Below are 20,889 nucleotides of genomic sequence, written 5' to 3'. Positions count from 1 at the left end.
AACTTTTAATTCTATCAATTATTTGTGTTTTCATGGTTTTTTCCTATGTGTTTAGTAGCTCTTATTTTTATCTGCAAGCCACCTTGAGTCCTGTCAGGGAAGAAGACAGGTATAAATAAATATTTTTAATCCAAGTCATCTGCGCATACCAGGAGATGAGAACCTGTGACCCTCCAGATATTGCTAGACTACAACTCCCATCCTCTTTGATCACTAGCTATCTAGGGCTTCTGGATAACTGGACTCAACAGCATTTGAAGAACTAGAGAGTCACCATTCTTCCATAGGCTATGGTATCGCCTAAGAAAAGGTTTAATTATGTAGCATTTTTAACTCTTGTGTGCATTCAGATTATCTATTAACTTTTAAACTCCTACCAGCTTTTTTATGGTTTAAAAAACACAGCACACAATTAACTACTTTTTGCCCCATACCATTGATGATCATTAATGTTCTGTGGCACATGTGTCAGTGTGTCTGGCTGCTAACCAGAAGGTTGGTAGTTTAAGCCCACCCAGGGATGCCTGTGGACAGGATTTCTGCACTACCAAGGGTTGGATTAGATGACCCTCGGTGTCCCTTCAAACTATGATTCTATGCTTCTTACTATTCAATGCTAATGTATTTAAGAACTTTAAAAACAAGTAGTGCAATGTTCAAAACAAGATCTCCTTAATGTACTTTGGACAAATACTAAAGTACAGTGGTACCTCTGTGTCAGGGAACTGACATCAGAGGAAAGGGAGGTGGTAGGGCTCCCAAAGACTGGGAGAGAGTCAGCAGCTAAAGCAGGGACAAGGAGGGGGAGCGAGGGGTCTCTGGAGGAGGATCTCAGTAATGCTGAGAGAGACGCAGCAGCCCAGGCAGGAAACAGCAGGGGAGAGAAAGGGGTGAGAGACACTTCCAGCGAAAATAGCGGGGAGGTGTCAGAAGCAACTGCAGGGAGACCCTTGCTTCGCCGGAAGCTGCCACGTCGTGAGTCCAGGAGACGCGTTTCCGTTAAGGAACTTCTTTGCTGGAAGCGCTTCCGCAGGCAGCCACTGTCAGACTCTACTAGTGACTAGAGCAGACATGTCTGAGGAGCTCTGTCACACACAGAGGTTTGTGGGGCCGCACAAACTCTGAAGGGGCACTATTTTAAGCACAAGCAGCTAATCATCCCCTGACAGCAGTCTGACAGTCTCTGTACGCTGCCTGTGCAGGAGAAAGCATCATGAGCGACCCAGCCGGAGACGGAGCCGGAGGAGCAGGGGGTGGAGCTGGTCCAAGCTTGGAAGAAAGATACCGAGCGTTGGAGGTCCAACTTGCGCTGCAGACGGCGAGGCTCGAGGAGAGAAGGGCTCAGGATGCTGACAAAAAGGGGAGAACCACTCAGTTCCCCAGAAAGGTACCAGGATTGGTGCAGAAGTTTGGGGGGGACCCCAAGGATTACCATGCCTTTAGGACTGAGATGCAATATGCCCTGAATGTGCAGTTTGATGAGTTCCCTGATGAGGAATCGCGAGTTGCTTTCGTAATTGGGCATCTTGAGAAGGGGGCGCGGGACTGGGTTCGACCCCTGATGGCAACGCACAACGATATCCTAAAGGACACTATGAAATTCTTTCGTGCAATGGATATCATGTTTTCCAGCGATATTGAGGAAGGGGTGGTGCGCAGACAGCTAATGGCTTGCAAGCAGGGAAGCAGATCTGTCCGTGAGTACTGGACTGAATTTACCATGCTGATTCACAGATTGGGGTGGGATTTATCGGCAGCACCAATTCAGATGCTATTTGAAGAAGGTCTTTCTTCAGCTGTGAAGGACGAGCTGGCCAGGAGCCCCAGGGCGGTGTCTATGGATCAGCTGACCAAATCTGCGCTGACCATTGGAGCGCGCCAGGAGGCAAGAGCCTTGGAGAGGCGGGAAGGGAGAGGGGAACGTTGGAAGGAGTTACGCATTCCAGACATTCCTGAGCCAGCTTTCCCGCCGGCAGAGCCGATGGAAATCGGAACAGCCCGCGCGCGCGCAGTTTCAAAGCCCAGTGAGGGGGCGAAGAAGGAGGGAAAGGGAGCCCGGAAATGCTATCTCTGCCAACAGCCAGGCCACTTTGCCAGAGTCTGCCCCCAGAGGAAGGAATGGCAAGGGATGGTGGGAGCAGTTGAGGGGGAAGAGCAGGGAGAAACGGAGCAGGTAAAAGCCAACGCCTGGTTGCCAGAGTCAGGGCACTGCAGCCAGGCCAAAGAGCAGTGAAAGTGCCCGTGCCAGAAGCTCCTCGACCTGCTCTAGTGATTGAAGTGTCGCTAGAGCTGCAAAATGGACACCCCCTAAAAATAAAGGCGCTGTTGGACTCAGGCAGCTCCTGCAATTTTATGAGCAAGGAGTTTGCTGCTGAACATCAGATACAGACTATCCCTTTAAGCAACCCCCTGCAGGTGACCACGATCGATGGCAGGGAACTGTTGGGAGGAGGAGTCAGCTTGCAGACCGTCCCAATGATAATGAGGGTGGCAAGGCACACAGAACTGATAGCGTTTAATGTGGCCACCTTGGGAGGCGCTCCCATTATTTTGGGAATGAGCTGGCTAGCCTTACATGATCCGCTGGTGGGCTGGCATCAAAGAGTGGTTTCCTTCGGTTCAGCACATTGCTTAGAACACTGCAGGGGGGAAAAGGGGTCAGCAGGGGCCCAAGCCACCCTAGCAGGGACTGAAGTAATGGAGAAGGGGAAGGTGCCACCACAGTATGCTGATCTCAGCGACGTGTTCAGCGAGAAGGAAGCTGACCAACTACCCCCGCATAGGCCCTTTGATTGCCAGATCAATTTACTCCCTGGAGCACAGCTTCCTGTAGGCAAGTTGTATGCCATGTCAGACAGGGAAATGCAGGAGTTGCGAGCGTTCATTGACAAGAACCTGAAGAGAGGCTTCATCAGAGAGTCCAAGGCAGCGGGGGGTAGCCCAGTGTTTTTTGTGGATAAAAAAAACACGGACAAGCCGAGGCTGGTATGTGACTTTCGGCGCCTAAATGCAGTGACAGAGCCGGCGGCTTTTCCTATGCCCAGGATTGATGATATTTTGACCAGGGTGCGAAAAGGAAAGATTTTTACAAAGCTGGACCTAAGGGGGGCGTACAACCTGATACGTATAAGGAAAGGGGATGAATGGAAGACCACCATGTTCACCCCTTTGGGGGCATTTGAATACCTCGTTATGCCTTTTGGATTACAAACAGGCTCCGCGTGTTTTCAAGCCTTCATGAACCACGTACTGGGGCCTTTGCTCTACAAGAATTGCGTGGCCTTCTTAGATGACGTGTTGGTGTATTCGGAGAATGAGGAGCAACATGTGAGAGACGTCAGAGAAGTGTTGAGCAGGCTGCAAGCCAACAGACTGTGGGTGAAACTGGAGAAGTGTCAGTTTCATACCAAGGAGGTGGAATTCCTGGGGTACCGCTTGTCAGACAAGGGGTTGGCCATGGACCCCGGCAAGGTTCAAGCGGTGCTGGAATGGAAAACACCCAAGACCAAGAAGGATGTGCAGAGGTTCCTAGGGTTTGGAAACTTTTATCGTAAGTTCATCCGAAACTTCGCCCACCTGACGGCGCCCATCACGGACTGTCTCAGCAGTAAAAAGAAGTTTGTTTGGACGGGGGAGGCGGAGCGAGCGTTTGAGGAACTGAAAAGGGCCTTCGCCTCGGATGAACAACTTCTACATGTGGATTTACAAAAAAAGCTGAGGGTCGAAACAGACGCTTCTGACAGAGCCATAGGGGCGGTGCTTCTTCTGCAGCCAGGGAAGGAGGGGTCAGAGTGGCGACCGTGTGCCTTCTTTTCGCGAAAGCTGAACAAATCTGAGAGGAACTACACGGTGTACGACCGGGAACTTCTTGCGATTCATGAGGCCTTCCGGAGATGGAGGCACCTGCTAATTGGTGCACAACAGAAGGTGCAAGTGTGCACGGACCATAAGAATCTAGAGTATTGGAGAACTGCGCGAGTGCTCAACCAACGGCAGTTGAGATGGGCCCAGGAGTTCTCCAAATTTAACTTTGAGATTTGTTACGTACCAGGCCCGGAGAACGTTAGGGCGGACGCTCTCTCACGCAAACCTGAATATTTGGAGGGAGAGGGTGCACCCGAAGAGACCCATGTCATTCCCGAGGACCGCTGGGTGTGTGGGGCGGCATTGGTGGGGCAAAGGGAACTGGTAGAGGGAACGGTGCAGGATGAATACGCCCAGGACAAACTCAGGGGTCTCAGGAGGGAGGGAGACAAACCCGGGGGTTTTGAGGAGAGAGATGGGGCGTTGTACTACAAGGGAGCGTTATACATACCTGAAGGGGAATTGAGGGAAAAGGTACTCAAGCAACTGCACGATAGCCCCACAGCAGGGCATTTTGGGCAACACAAAACCATGTGGCTGGTTACCAGGGAATTCTGGTGGCCCAAGGTCAGGGAAGATGTGCGGGAATATGTGAGAGGGTGTGACCGATGCCAACGAGCCAAGGGGGAGAGGCGGGCACCGGCAGGTTTTTTAGAACCACTACCCACGCCGGAAAGGCCATGGGAGGCAGTGGCAATAGATTTCATGACTGATCTGCCCAGGTCCAAAGGGAAAACAGCCATCATGGTTGTGGTAGACCTGTTAACCAAGATGGCCCACTTTATAGCCTGCTCACATGCGGTCACAGCGGAAGAAACCGCTAAATTGTTTGTGGAAAATGTGTTTAGGCTGCATGGCGCCCCCTTGAGGGTGGTTTCTGACCGAGGGAAACAATTTACTTCCAGGTTCTGGAGGAAGCTCATGAGCTTATTGCATGTAGAGGTGAATTTCTCTACTGCCCGTCATCCAGAAACCAACGGGCAGGCGGAAAGAGCTAATGGTGTCCTCCAGCAATATTTGAGGTGTTATGTGAATGACAGAGAGAATGATTGGGTGGAGAAGCTGGCGTTGGCAGAATTTGCCTACAACAATGCAGAGAACGTGTCCACGGGGATGAGCCCTTTTTTGGCTAATCACGGGTGTCATCCCCGAGCATTCCCAGGGGGGGAAGGGGAGAACTGGAGCGTTCCAGCCGCAGAACAGTTCGTTGAAGAAATGGAAGCGATCCATCGCCAGCTCCAACTTAATTTAAACAGGGCGAAGGAGGAATATAAGAGGCAGGCAGACAAAACCAGAAGGGAAGGGGAAAGCATTAGGGTGGGGGACCAGGTGTGGCTGTCCACCCAAGGGTTACCATTTAAAGGAGGTTGTAAGAAGTTAAGACCCAAAAGACTGGGCCCATTTGAAGTCACGCAACAGGTCAACCCAGTGGCTTTCAGACTCCGGTTACCGAACCACATGAAGTTGCACCCAGTGTTCCACAGGTCGTTGCTGTCACCGTATATAGGGGACAGAGAGGGGAGGGTCAATAGGGGACCAGCTATGGAGGAAAAAGAACACAGCTACCATGTAGCGGAGATTCTCGATTCCAGGTGGAAGGGAGAGCAAGTAGAGTATTTGGTAATGTGGGAAGGGGAGCCGGAGTCGGAAAACACCTGGGTCAGGGCAGAGGATGTAGATGACGAGGTTTTGATTGAAACTTTTCATCAGAGATTCCCTCGTAAACCCCAGCCAGTGGCGAGGTTCCGGAGGGAATACTTCGCCACCACCGACGAAGAAGAAGAGTTGGAGGGGTTCTCTGATTCCGAGGTGGAGGAGGATTCAGCGAGTCGGAACGAAGACCGATGGAGGGAAATGTTCGAGACGTCTGAAGATGAAGAGGATTCTTTTCGGGGTTTCAGCTCCTCACCGCCCAGAGGAGAGAGTAGGGGCGGGGGAGAAGGGGGCCCTGGAGGGGAGGTGGATGTCAGGGAACTGACATCAGAGGAAAGGGAGGTGGTAGGGCTCCCAAAGACTGGGAGAGAGTCAGCAGCTAAAGCAGGGACAAGGAGGGGGAGCGAGGGGTCTCTGGAGGAGGATCTCAGTAATGCTGAGAGAGACGCAGCAGCCCAGGCAGGAAACAGCAGGGGAGAGAAAGGGGTGAGAGACACTTCCAGCGAAAATAGCGGGGAGGTGTCAGAAGCAACTGCAGGGAGACCCTTGCTTCGCCGGAAGCTGCCACGTCGTGAGTCCAGGAGACGCGTTTCCGTTAAGGAACTTCTTTGCTGGAAGCGCTTCCGCAGGCAGCCACTGTCAGACTCTACTAGTGACTAGAGCAGACATGTCTGAGGAGCTCTGTCACACACAGAGGTTTGTGGGGCCGCACAAACTCTGAAGGGGCACTATTTTAAGCACAAGCAGCTAATCATCCCCTGACACTCTGGATGCGAATGGGATCCGTTCTGGAGCCCCGTTCACATCCTGAAGTGAACACAGCCTGCATCTGCGGGTCGTGATTCGCCGCATCTGCGCATGACATCATTTTTAGCATCTGAGTATGCACGAGCGGCGAAACCTGGAAGTAACACATTCCGTTACTTCTGGGTCGCTGCAGACCACAACCCGAAAACGCTCAATCTGAAGCTACTTTAACCCGAGGTATGACTGTACATTAAGGTTAGATGAGGGGTGCATAAAGCACCACAAATTTAAGATGGCCACAACTACAGCCAACCAACCACACCCTAGGCCATCCCCAACCTCTCTCACCACCAAGGAAATACAGCAAGCGAATAGTAAGAGAACCCATATGTGATGCTGAAACATACACTAAGAAGAGAAGCATTGCCACTCCACCCCACTCACCATTTCCCCCTCTTTCCCTCTCTTTTCTTCCTAACCTAACACTGTATGCAATACTAAAGTCTCATAACAAATGAAACTGATCTGTAGAAAACACAACTTGAAAAAAGAGACAATGCACGTATTTTTGTGAACTAAGAAATCTTTAATAAAAATATTAAAAAAAAAAAGATGACCACAACTAAGTGGAGCCAATGTTGAGACATTACCAAATGATGAAGTTGTCTTATTAACTCAGAGAAGGCAAAAACAGCCTACTTAAATTCTCGTTTCAGGTTGGAGTCATAAAAATGTTCTAATTCAGGAGGAAGGACTGAAGGCTAAATCAGTTGTATGGTTCCACAAGCTTTTACATTTGTATTTGTATTTACATTTCCCTCTCTTATTTGGTTATTAATACTACCATTTGATGATTAATTTTCAATACATTATGAGGTTTGATTATTGCAATGTTGCTTTAATTAAAAGCAACGAAACTGCTTACACTATGCCAGAGGGAAAAAATGTGTTTTAGAATGCTGTTTATACCAACATTGTAATTTAGTGTCCTTAGTCTTGATTGACAAATATGAAACAGGCGTTCTTTGCCAGCTCGCTCATAAAGAAGTGGCCTTCAAAATTATATCATGTGAAAGCAGCCTGTCTATAGATTAGATTACCGAAAGGCATGTGTGCCCTTGTAGACCTTCCCAAGGCATTAAAGACATGCCTGTTTTTTAAAATTACAATACAAATACACTGAGATTGAGATTATTCCATGAAGTAATAATAGCCTTAATCCCATTCTTAATTTTTTTTTTGTCAAACAACTTGAAATTAACAAAGCTCTGGGTTAGGAACTAATTTTCTGCTTAAATTATAATCCTTAGTCTTCAATATACTATATCTGTTGCTATAAACAGAACTTAGTCACATAGGTTTCCAATACTTAATAACGTGCAAGTAAAACTCGCTCAACACATTGCTGAATTTGCAACTTTCTAGGACATATAATGAAAGTCACCTTCTGCTCTGTGTCTCTCTTACTATACTTTTCTGTGTCTGAAAAGTATGTAACTGAAAGCTAGTGAGGTTTATACGAACCTATTTAGCTTCCCCAGTAGTCCAATTCCATGCAAAAAAAGGATTGACTCATCAGAAAGCTGAATAAGAGGGGCTTTGCAGTCTTTACAAGCTGTTACATGTTCTGACACAATAGAATTAGGCAAAAATTCGACTTAAATAAAGACCTGCTTGCTGAAAAAATGCAGCATGATAGGTAATATGGTGACCAAGAATTTCTCTAGTACTTTTTAAAGCTGTTTAATATACTGGATCTTACAAAATCATTTGGTAGTGAACTTCAAAACCATGTGTCATGTTAAAAGTCTTCAACCTGCTGCCAATCAGCTTCATTGCATGACCCTGAGTTTTAGTATTGTTGATGGAAAACAACTTGCCCCAACAACCTGCCCCAACAACAATTGGGGCAGGTATGCTTGAGATTGATAACATTTTATTCAAAATGTTCAAAATGTTATCGATCTCAAGCATACCTGCCCCAATTGTTGTCTTAAAAAAACAAAAAACCTGCCCCAATTGTATTAGCCTTCCCTTGTATAGAAGATGCTTCAACATAATAAACTGTTGTTCCAGGCATTTTTCCACAATTCCAGGAATGTTTTCCTGGTTGTTGCAGTCCACATAAACCCAATCAGCTTTGCACTTACTTACATCAGTCATGTCAGATGGCACTCCTAATTTGCATTCATCTTACTGTGTTTGTAAGCTTCTGACATCATAGCTCCCACCTGAGGCTACCACAAGACATTTTAACACTGAAGCAAATATAAGGGGAAATAGGGAAGGAGTTTCTCATTGTCTTTGCAATTCCTAATGAGATGAAACAGACTGGAATCTGATTCTCTGCAGGCAATAGAACTAAATCAGAACAGAGACAGAAAGGAGAAACTAAGAGAATCCATAAAATGCAGAAACACTTTGAAGTATGCATTTTCACCAACAATTTGCACTGTTTAATATTAATCAGCAAGTCTTCTAATAAAAGTAAGATACCTTAAAATAAATGTAAGTTTATTCTGATCAAAGCATGTCCTTAATTTGATTAGCATTCTCAAATAACTTTAAGTGTTCTACCATCACTTTTAAAAACACCACAACTTTTAATTGAACTAATGCTGTCAGCTGAAAAAATGCTCATCTAACAGATGTGTAATGTAAAACTAAAGTTGTAATATTTTTGCTTTGTGAAAAATGCGCACTAAACTACCTACATTAAAGGCAAAAAGTAGCATTACACTTAAGGCCAATTCATCAGATACCTGTACATGTTTATATTTGACAGGGATTTCACCAGGGTATATGTTATGACAGCAGAAATCAGCAAGTACACACTTTTACACACTTGTATTTAAGGCATGGCAATCCAACCCCATCCCATTATGCCACGCAGTAAGGGGTTTGGACTCAGAAGAAAATCTGCTGAACAGGTGGCCACAATGCATGCTGGAGGGTTATTCACCAGTGGAAATGTAAGGAGGTGTGTGTTAATCTGAATTTACAATATGGTTTATCTCAGCAGATCATGACTTAAGTATAAGATTGACAGAACTCTAATATGACACAAGACCCTTCATGATGAGCTTTGGTGACCATGGAAAAAGCCGGACTCCAGCCTCCTGCTGAAATGCATTTTGGGCATATCCTGCCTTCACCCACATCTGACCAGAAGATTAACACATGCAAATTTTGTTTTCAAGTACATGATACTCAACTCCTCAGTGAGATCCATCCCCACAATGGTAAGGTGATTTAAAGGCAGATGGCAGGCAGAGATGGGCAGGTGCAGATACCATCAAAGTCTTTCACCCTTTTGTTAAGCAAACAGGAACAGGATGACCAAAGATGGGCAAGGTGAGAACTAGGCAGGAAAGTCTGGAAGAGATTATGGAAATGGTAGGAATCAATCATTTCACAGACCCTTTCCCTCTCCACTAGTATGCCTTGGCAAAAAGGTATTTTAAAAAACCTATTAGATTCAAAGGCTAGTTGGCTCTCATAGCTCCAACAGGATAGAACTTAACCAGTGCTCCCCAGGTCTCAGCACACTGCTGCTTCACTTTAAGGACAAGCATACTTTCCCCATCGTTTCCCCACTCCTTCTAGCGTAGGTTTATGGCAGCTTCTGTAGGGCTTTTAGAATAGTTAGGGAATCTTTTACTCTTTAGTTAAGGTGTGTATGTAATGTAATTTGCTACCTGCTTAGCCTGTAACTTTGCTGTCTAAAAGCAACAGTTTAATATATTCTGTTGCTCCAGTTTTATATATAATAAACCAAGTTCATTGCTTTGAGTGAGAGCTTCTTGTGGGCATAAGATTAAGGGTTAATGCACATCCATAACAAGCACACGTTATAACTCCAGGAAAAGATCCGAAACCTCTCAGCAGTGAACATGAGTGCTGGCTGTGCACATGCGGATCCATGTACACACTCGTAACAGAAAGGCATGAAACAAGGGCAGGGTGGAGGCAGGGCTGTGCTGGCCTGGAATGAACTGGATTACAAGCTGTTTAAATGGCTCTTGCTGGCAAGTATCAAGCCCAATCATGCTGCTGCGGCTGCTGCCACCGGCCCTGCCCCCCCCCCCCCCCGGCAAGTGGCTGGGTAGCAGATGTGGCAGTGGCTTTACCACTACACAAGTCTCCACTGGCAGGCAGGGTTGGGGTTAGGATAGCAGCCTAAAACTTAAAGACCACCTTTCTATCATCCAGTGCAAAAGCAGAAACATTAAAAATACCTTACAAATATGGACAGACTTTACCTGATTTTATATTACAATTGTTCATGTAACAAAAGCTGATATACCACTGAGAAACTATCTAAGATTCTCAAACATATTTTCTTTACATGCAGCCGCATGGAAAATCTATTAACATGAAGAAGGGTTAGACTTAAAGCATACTAAATCAATATCCAAGTTAGCAACCACATTATCTACTACAGCAAGATATATTCCTAGAAGATAGCAAAACAGAATAAGTGGGGAATAAAAAGTAAAGTCCAGGAGACTACTGGAATCAGACATGTTTTTTAAAATGTTGGATACCTCCATATTGATAAGTCACTTAAGTAAAGCTATCTAGGCATGTTCTGCAACTTCTATCAAATACTGAACTCAGGAAGCTTTTTCTCACTAACTTTAAACCATACTGTTTTCCAATTAAATAGTTTTCCTCTACTGAACATGATACTGAGAAAAAGACCTATGATACTAGTTTCACAAAGAATGCTGATGAGCTTCTAATCCTGATTATGTACAGATGACCTGCCCAAGAATCTTACATAGTCAAAAGTTTACTACAGACCTAACAAAAATTGTTATAATATGGTGCATAAAGGAGAGAAGGGTGCTAAGAAAGTTTAGTGGAAGGCATGTTAAGCCAAGAAACCTGTAATTTCACAAGACGCTACTTTTAACACATTTTAGTACAATTTCCTAACATACATTAATCCTGAAAAAATCTGCCCTCTCTAAAGAGATGAGCTAATAGGTAGTACTATTAATTGTATTTGAGTCAAAGTTTTCAGTCACATGTGTTATAAAGCTAAAGGAATTTATAAAAAGACAATATAGCTAAATTTGTATGTATATCAAACCCTGATATTACAAAGGTTTTCAAGACAATTATTTACGCAATCTGACATACAAGAGTGACTATCATGAGTTCTGTGCTAGCCACTTTAAAATGTTATTTCTTTGAAAGAAGTATTTACCAGCTCCTTGTCTATATGTGTTCCTTCCATGCTGATGCTGAAGAAATGGAGAATGCCCTTGTGCAAGTTTGCAGTGCTATGAGCCTCAAGAAACCAGACCACACATAACTACTTTATAACAGTACAGCCAACACAGATGTACAGCTGTATAAATCACTCTGTTGCAGCCAGTTATCTTGTAAAGATACTTAGTCTTCCAGGCCAGTAACTACATCCAGCACAGGTCACATAATAACAGAATTGAGGAACATGGCATGCCTTCAATTCCCACCAAGGGAACACCAAAAAAGGAATTGAAACTATGTGGTTTGTGACTTAACGTTTAGCTACAGCAGTAGCTAAAAACGGCCTGCAATATGAATGTTTTGCTGTTAAGGCCCAAGGTTTTATCGTCACTGTGTTTGACTCAAATCCCCAAACTAAAAAAGGTCTCAAACACTGTACACATTTATATATTCATAAAAGCCAATTTTCTAGCTACGTTGAGCCTGAAAAGCTCTTTTGGGGATCTATAAAAAGTACTGCAGGTGGGAGGGTGGGGGAAGGAAGATCAATTCCCATTACAGAGCAGATGCCAAGAATCATTTTTTAAACTATAGCTTCTAAGGAACAAAATATAAGGTACAAGTTCCTACATACATATGTTATACATACATAACACTAAACCATGTGATAAATACATGAGCAGGCTTCTGTCCTCCCCCCTCCCCTTTCCTCCTCCTACGTAGACAGGAAGAGGACTTTGCTAAAAACTATCCTGTCGTTATGTAAGAAACCAAAAGTGTGGTTTGTAACTAATTTTGGTCTTCTTAACAATACACTTTCTTACCCCAGAGTTTAAGAACATAAGGCTGGCATCCAATTCTTATAGCAGCCAATCAGATGCCTATAGGAAGCCCACAAGCAGGACATCAGCGCAACAGCACTCTGACAATCTGAGATTACCAGCAGCTGGTAATCAGAGGCATGTTGCTTCTGACAGTGGAGGCAGAACATAGTCAAAATGGCTAGAAACCAATGACAGCCATACCCTTCATCATTTTGACTTAATCAATTTACAAAGGCATCCAACTTAGTGGACTTCACTACCTCTATAAAATGGCGATGAATGAAATGATTTTTTTTTAAAAAATTTATTTTATTATTTCTATGCTGCCCATCTGATCAGGCTGGCCCAACTACTCTGGGCAGCTCCCAACAAAATATTAAAAACATGTTACTGTAAAAACCAAGGCTTTTAAATATTTATATAACAAACAATTGTGTGTGTTGAATTTCATAGCACTATGGCCACTGCTCCTAACTGGTTTAACAACACTTACATCCCACACCAAGACCTCAGTGTCACTTAAGATTAAGTCCAGGGTCACTGACTGGTTCCATGAGAAACTATTCTAGGTCACAATGATTTAGGGTATCAAGAATTTTTTATCTCTTTGTCATGACTGGGACACATGTAGCCAGTCTACGTTAGAGTATCTGAAGTCACTTATTACTACATTACATCCTATTTTTCATGCCTTCTTGATTTCATTCTCAAGATCAACCTGGGTGTTTTGTTCACTGGACAATAGTACTAATTATTCTTTGGGCCTGGTGTTTCCACCCACAGCAACTCTGTGGAGTCTGCCCTTTTGAGGATTTCTGTCTTGCTGGACTTTATGCCCTCTTTGAGGTATGGGATTACAGCACCTCCAGCACAACCTTCCCTGTCTTTCCTATATACTTTTTAACAGCGATAACCAAGTCTAACAGGTTTTTTTTTCCAGTCCACCAAGTTTCCCTTATGTCCATTATAGCTATGCTCTTCTCTCAAAACCAAGGACTCTAGCTAATGTTCATTTTGGCTCACAGGCTTCTAGCAGTAGCATATAAACACCCATAACTAGTGTGTTTGGTCTTTGGAATATGGGTTTTACCCTATGGGGCCTTTGCTTCTCTAATAGTTAGCATGTGCCCCTGCTTTCTCAATGCCTTGCTGTAAAACCATCCCCCATTCGAAAAATGATAAACATTTTACTCCTCATCCCTGGAATGGAATGGCCCCCACCCTATTAGTTTAAAGGCTGCTCTGCCACATTTTTTATTTTAAGGACCAAATGCAAAACAAGAATTAACCATAATGTTAACCAAGGACCAGGTTCTTATATAATTAATACCTGGTTCTTAAACTGGATTCCTAAAATAGAATGGAACATTTTATAAACACAGCCTTAAAAGGCTACACCACAAAAGGATAGCTGTTTAACGAGTGCATTTTTTACAAAGCCAAATTTCAAATCTGCACATTTGCTATACCATGCATAAATATACAGTAATGCAAGGCTGAGAAGTATGACGTAACCTTTACAGTTGAGGCTGTTTAATTATTGTTTATAATACTTATAAACCACTTCAAAAAATTTAAATCCCAAAATGATATACAAAAGTATATCTATGTGTGTGTGTGCACGGGAGCAAATATATATTGTCAAACTTAAAACAAATTGTGAATTCCCTTAAAAATAAGAGTTTTTAGATACTACAATGTCAACTAATAAATCGAATGATGGTACATCATCAGCTTTCAAAGGAGTGGAGCGGGGTGGGATGAACACACAGAGACACACATATACCTTTACAAGGTGACACACATTCTGAACAATGTCAGAAAAATTCAGAAGCAGTGCTGAACATTGGTTTGTGTTTGTCAAGTGAATGCTCAGTCTTTCATAAGTTCCTACAGATGTTAGAATTATTTTTGTTGAAAGCTTTCAAATATCACTTGCCTCCTACTTCTACCTAGACCAATGTGGTACTGCAGCAACTACTTCTCCATCTCCTCAAAAAAAAAAAAAAAAAAAACCACCCAGAGAGAATAAAGATTTTAAGACTGTCACAAAACAATACAGGCATGATAGGAAGAATAAAAAAGCCTGGTTCTGAAGTCCTCTACTGATCCACATACAGTCCTCATAGCTGTTCACAAACCAATCATTTGTTAAGAGTAAAGGAAATGACAGAAGGCCCAAGGCATTCAGACAATTTTCAAACCAAGGAAAAAGACTGTTTTTGAAAGCTAGGTCCACGTGACATTGCTGTGTTCATTTAATGGAATAATTGAGTTGTTGCCACTGCCAACCTTAGTAAGTTGACTTTAACACTTTTATTCTTATCTGCTTATACTTATCTACCGAAATTATCCCAGTATGAACTTCTGAACCAGAGAGTGAAGGTTCTTGAAAACAAGTATTTAAAAAGTGCTAAAACAATAACAGAAGGAATATGACATACACAATTTCATACAGGGTAACTGACTTTTGGGAAATGTTGCCCATTTTTGTCCTGTCTTTTAATATATGCCAATATTGATATACAGCACAAGAGTAGAGTGATAAATGTGATATATAGTTTATAAATGAAATGCAATGTGTTGAACCACTTATTTTCAAACATATGTTTCTACTAATACACTATTTCTGTGAGTTTTCTTTGGCTTTACTCAAGTTTTTGAAATATATGAAATACCTTCATGTTGCAAGGTACTGTTCTAAACATTTGCAGGTACATTTGACGAACAACAAAATTATTATTTGTTTGTAGCATTTATGTCCCACCTTTTTCTCCAAGGACCTCAAGGTAGCATACAAGGTCCTCCCCACCTCACTTAATCCCCACCAGAACCCTTTGACGTAGGGTGGGCTGAGAGGCAGTGTGGCTTGCCCATGGTCAGCAAGTGAGCTTCATGGCCGAATGGGGATTGACAATTCATCTCTGTACAGCGCCAGTGCTTGCATTTCCTTTATGAAAGAAATGATTTTACACATTTCAGTTTTTAAATACTGGGTGGGTAGACTCTCCAGCTATGAAGTCAAATGAAAGTATTAATCAAATAGCACATGCACAGGAATTATTTCCAATAGTGTAAAAATATATATACTACTGAAGTCCTTGGGGACATTATAAAGAACATTTCCCAATATGTAATTCAGAAATCAGAAACCAAAGGTCCATTCTTTGGTATGTGGGCTGGTACTAGGTAAATAGAGTGACAGACAGAATGACACAGGACCATTACCAGCTCTATAGGTAGGAAAATGGAACTAACAGTCCATTCTTTTCCATGTGGGCCAGTACTAGGTAAAGAGGAATTTGGTTGTCAGGCAGAATGACACAGGACCAGCCCCATCCCTATAGACAAATAATACAAAATTAATTTCAAATGGCTGGTGGTCACTATAATCAGAGACTGACAAGTGTGTGAGCAAGAACAGCTATATAATTAACTACGCAAGCTCTAGTGAGTGAAATATGTAAAAATTTCCATTTTGGCCTTTGGGGCCCTTGCTGTTTAGCAGCATATAATTAGATTTGTAAAAGGTCTGATATACCCGCTAAATTGATTTTAGTGTCTCTTGAACTGGGGAGGGAAGTGGGGGAAGAACCATTGTCCTTCAATTCAAAACATGCCACTGCCTTGCCTAGGGTATTCAAATATAGGCAAGAGTAATAGCCAAGAGTAATTAGAAATTGCATATCATATAATCTGATTTTAAGAGTCTATTTTTCACTACACTAAGCAGCTTGCAGTTTCCAAAACGCTGCTTAAGTAGATTCCATTACAGATGATTAATTTAAGTGAACACTAGCAGCAGTGTGACTTGAAGAAAGATAGTGCAGATACACTGAATGCATCAAGTCTCAACAAAGAGTGAAACAAATAGATTTTGTTCTTATAGAACTAGGTCAATCAGCAGAAGCACTTTTTGGCATTTCCAGCTTGGTCCTCCTTTCATCACTGTGACAGAACATACTGTACTAAGCTACTACTACTTCAGGAGTTAGGAATAGACTCTGTTTAGCATAGGCCTGTGCCACTTTAGCTTTACACTCAGTAAAAATAAAGAGAACTCAACTCACAATGTGTTCCTCTGAAGTATGGCTGATAGTATATCCCAAGCTTTCCTCTGAACCAGAGTACAACTCTAGACCTCAATTTCGAGCATGTTCTTTTGTGCACTAATCTAAATGTCATACAAAGTGTCATATGAACTAAATGCATTCACCAGACATTCAAAATTTGAAAACAAGAGTGCAGTTCTTAATTGCTCCTACAATCTCCCCTGACTAGGCAAAAGTGATTATTGCCAGAGCAAACAATAAATTATTTTCTTAAGAAGATCATCAGAGCTGCTGAAAGAAAAGAACTGTCAGATAATGTCAGCTGCTCCTTTTCTCAATCTCCTGGCAACATAAAGCTAGCCTCAAGAATAAGCATCTTTTACCCTGCTGATATTCTGACCACCTATGGAAGCAAGGCATTCCTCTTTTCTTGATTTCAAACACACACTTTCACATTCATATAAATGGTCTCTCATTAGAAGATCATATGAAGCAAGCCTTGAGACTTTATTTCAGTATATTTTGAATCCAGAATACTGCATATGCTGTTCATCACTGTATTAAATATTCTATTGAATCCCATTGCTCATGAAGAATTAGTATCAAGCAATATTTTTAAATCACCTAATTTTTGCTATCAACACTTAACTCTACAGTCTGAAGAGGAACCACCACGCATCCATATGTACCAGAAACAAAGAAGCAAGTAATTATTTGGAATCATTATACAAAAGCTATTTGAATGCCTGTGATGTGCTTCCAGTCACATTCCAAACACATATTTTATAGTCAAGCAGATATTTTAAAGAACACAATGACCCCACTTGCACTTAACACTAAGCTAAACCAGGGTTTGGCAGTAATGTGCAGGCTGCTCAAGCAAAGATCAAAGCTCAATTGCTCCTCGCTCAGGTGTTCTGCGCTCAGCCATTCTGCTCTCATGCTACCCAGGGAAAAGCCATGGTTTGGTAAAGCATTGCGCCTGAATGTCACAAGCTGTAAAAAAAAGTTTGTTCTTGCCTTATCACTTCGAGTTTGTCTGAAGGTACAAACCACAAGGCTGGGTTTGAACACAATGCTAAGACAAATCATGGCTCAGAAGGAGCACTGTGGCTGCAAACTTTGCTCCAACAACCTGCATGTATTCTCATTCATGCTAAGTCATGGTTTGGCTTTCTGTGCTAACTAGATCACTGCCTAGGTTCATTACCTGTTGCAGCCCCCTTTCTGCTATTAGCACTTCAATTTCCATAGATGTCAAACTAGTTAAGTTTTATTTGTAGTTGAAGTATGATCCGTGTATCCTGTCCACACACACTTTAAGTACCCCACAACACGCTGAAGGCTTTATATATGAAGAAAAGAATAGCTGTATCTATTCACAAGTATGGCTTATTACCATGACCAAATACTAGCTTCAGGAGTGCCAAGTGTGCAGTGTAATCTGACACATCTACAGTGGTACCTCGTTTTGAGTCTGTCCCGTTTAGGGTCCACTTCGTCCAACGTCCGTGGCAAACCCGGAAGTACCGGAACTGGGTACTTCCGGGTTTGCCGCATGCGCAGAAGTGCTAAATCACGCTTCACGCATGCACAGAGCAGCACTTTGTTGAGTGTCCCTTTCATTGAGCATCCAGGGCTCCGGAACAAATCCCAGACGCAAAGGGAGGAACAACTGTACTCAGAAGTCAAATCAGAGACTCACAAAACTGTAGAGCTGGAAGGCATCCCTGAGGGTCATCTAGTCCAAATCCCTGTGCAGGAATCTCAACTAAATCATGCATGACAGATGGCCATCCGGCCTCTGCTTAAAAACCTCCAAGGATGAAGAGTCCACCACTTCTCATGTGAGACTGTTCTACTGTCGAACATCTCTTAGTGACGGAAAGTTCTTCCTGTTCCTTATGTTTAGTGAGAATGTATATTCTTGTAACTTGAATCTATTATTTCAGGTCCTAGCCTCCAGAACAGGAGAAAACACTCAATCCTCCATGTGACTGCCCTTTAGATACTTGAAGGTTGCTATCATATATGTTCTCAGTCTCCTCTTTACCAAGCTAAACAGATCCAACTCCCTCAACTGTTCCTCATAAGGCTTGGTTTCCAGACTCTTGATTATCTTGGTCAACCTCCTCTGCACACATTCCAGCTTGTCAATATCCTTCTTAAATCGTAGTGCCCAAAACTGGAGACTGTACTCCAGGTATGGTCTGTATGACCAAGGCAGAATAGAGCAGGACTATTATTTCCCTTGGTCAGGACACTATACTTCTGTTGATGCAGCTTAAAATAACATTAGTTTTGTTGTTGTTGTTGTTGCAGCATCCTACTATAGATTCATGTTAAACTTGTGATCTACTAAGACCCCTAGATCCTTTTCACAAGTCCTACTGATAAACCAGATGTCACAGAATCACAGAGTTGGAAGGGACCTACCTCCATTTTATATTTTTGCAGCTGGTTCTTCCTGCCTAAGTGTAGAACCTGACATCTGTCCCTCTTGAAATTCATTTTGGCCCAGTTCTCCAGTCTGTTAAGGTCATCTTGAATCCAGCTAATGTCTTCAGCGGCTTTGGCTACCCCTCCTAGTTTGGTGTCATCTGCAAATTTGATGAGCACCCCCTCAATTCCTTCATCCAAGTTGTTTATAATTAATTTGAACAACAGGCCTAGGACAGAACCCTGAGGCACCCCACTTGTCAGTTTTTCCAAGATAACGAGTTAGTGAGCATTTCCCAATCTTCTCCAAGCAAGGGACCTAATACTTGATTGTTCTTCCTCTTGCTTTGAACATAGCCACAAAAACCTTTTTTATTTCTAACCCAGGGGTTAGCAAACTTTTTCAGCAGGGGGCCGGTCCACTGTCCCTCAGACTTTGTGGGGGGCCGGACTATATTGGGGGTGGGGAGAACGAATTCCTATGCCCCACAAATAACCCAGAGATGCATTTTAAATAAAAGGGCACATTCTACTCATGTAAAAACACACTGATTCCCAGACCATTTGCATGCCAGATTTAGAAGGGGATTGGGCCAGATCCAGCCCCCGGGCCTTAGTTCTAACCTCTCTTGCAAGCCTGAGTTCATTCTGAGCTCTGGCCCTATTTGTGTATATTCTTCCTTCATGATTTCTCCTTTCTTCACTACTTACATCTCAGCTCATCTAAAACCTCCAACTGAGTTCAATGGGGCTTATTCCCAGGTAATTATGTATAAGATTACAGCCTAAAATGTTATAAATGAAGTCCTCCCTGGCTTTCCACATATTATGTGTATTTTCATAACACGGGATTTCTCTAACCAAGATATGAGAGCAGTGCCCTCTAGTGCCTCTGCAACAGAACATCCTATATTTGTAAAAGCAAACTAAACCATAAACAACAAAAATCCTCACTGAAGCAGAGGCACCTCTAAACTATGTTTCAACTTGGTGAGATATATCATTATTTGGAAGTGTTTGTAAATGGCATATTCAAATATGTTAGAAGTCCTGAGTTGACACTCCCAGCCTTCATTTTAAAAAGGAGATGGGGTGGGGGGACAACAAGAACACATCTCAAAATTACCCAAGTCAGAAATGACAGAAGTAGAACGGAACATATTATGAGTGAGCAATTTTGTTCAAAGGTTTTCAGCAGCTAAACTACTGAGCTACCTCTTGTCAGAATCTAACTAGGTAGGTCAAACAGTTTCTAACCATTTTATGCAAGCCCTAGTCCTTCACCTAAGAATTTTTTTGTTATTTTGCATGTCCCATCAGTTCCCCACTCCCCAGCCCTGCATCAACAACAAAATTAAGGCAAACACAGACACACAACAAATAATTCTGTAGGCAAGAAATAATTCTCAAAGATTCTCAATAAGGAAGTTTATATTTTCAGAAAGGCAGAAGGAAATAGCTATACACCTCTATCAAGAGAACTTCAGAGCATTAGGCCTTGTCCTAGCAGGGACTACCGGTAATTTAGAATCCCCATGGGATGTAATAAAGATCGGATCGTCATCAGAAAGTCTGAAATGCTAGGTGGGTGCTTATATTAGAAAAAACTCCTTGACCTATCTACTGAATTTGAATGAATTGATGATGCTATTATTCTCCTCTGCATCTCCTCTTAGGGCTTCCCTGGCATTAGCCTTCTTAATTCCCCTCTCTTCTCTGCATCTCATTTGAGGATTTTTTTTTAATCTATCCTGCTTCTATTAAGATAAGAGCTTCTGTGCACCATAAAATATTCCATCACATGATTCTCTTCAGTGTAGTCCTAGACCTAGGCCATCAAAATCAATATTAAGTTTTGTAATTATTTTCAGTGGGGTATCTGCAAGCTAACTCTTGAGCAAGATAAAACCAATGCACACAGTGTCATATGTGGAGTTGTAATCCCATTCTTACACTTTTTATAGAGCTGCATATTATCTAGAATTGTGTGTACAATTACTTACAAGGTTAGCTAAAACTCACTCAAGGTGCAAAATAAAGTTAGAATTATTGTCAGGAACCATGAAATTCAGCTTAGCAAAATGTTTCGT

The 20,889-nt window shown here is 42.7% G+C and overlaps 1 protein-coding gene across 17 annotated transcripts in view; it reads right to left on the bottom strand.

The window, feature by feature from the left end:
* The window catches only part of SLC4A7 (solute carrier family 4 member 7), a 128,345-nt gene that overhangs the window by 44,858 nt on the left and 62,598 nt on the right, over positions 1–20,889 (bottom strand). Inside the window, exon 1 of one of the 17 annotated variants that reach the window (XM_082193301.1) lies at positions 11,480–11,658. The exons of 15 other annotated variants lie outside the window; for them this stretch is intronic. In XM_082193301.1, coding sequence (XP_082049427.1) covers positions 11,480–11,509 — 30 coding nt within the window. In that variant the 5' untranslated portion in view covers positions 11,510–11,658. Of the gene's footprint in view, positions 1–8,418; positions 8,443–11,479; positions 11,659–20,889 lie in introns of those variants that run through there. One more of the 17 variants, XM_082193287.1, reaches the window with a different exon arrangement.

The sequence above is a fragment of the Podarcis vaucheri genome (genome assembly GCF_965113315.1).
Source record: "Podarcis vaucheri genome assembly, chromosome: 12".
NCBI classification, from domain to species: Eukaryota; Metazoa; Chordata; class Lepidosauria; order Squamata; family Lacertidae; genus Podarcis; species Podarcis vaucheri.
This window is presented reverse-complemented; position numbering and strand designations above follow the sequence as displayed.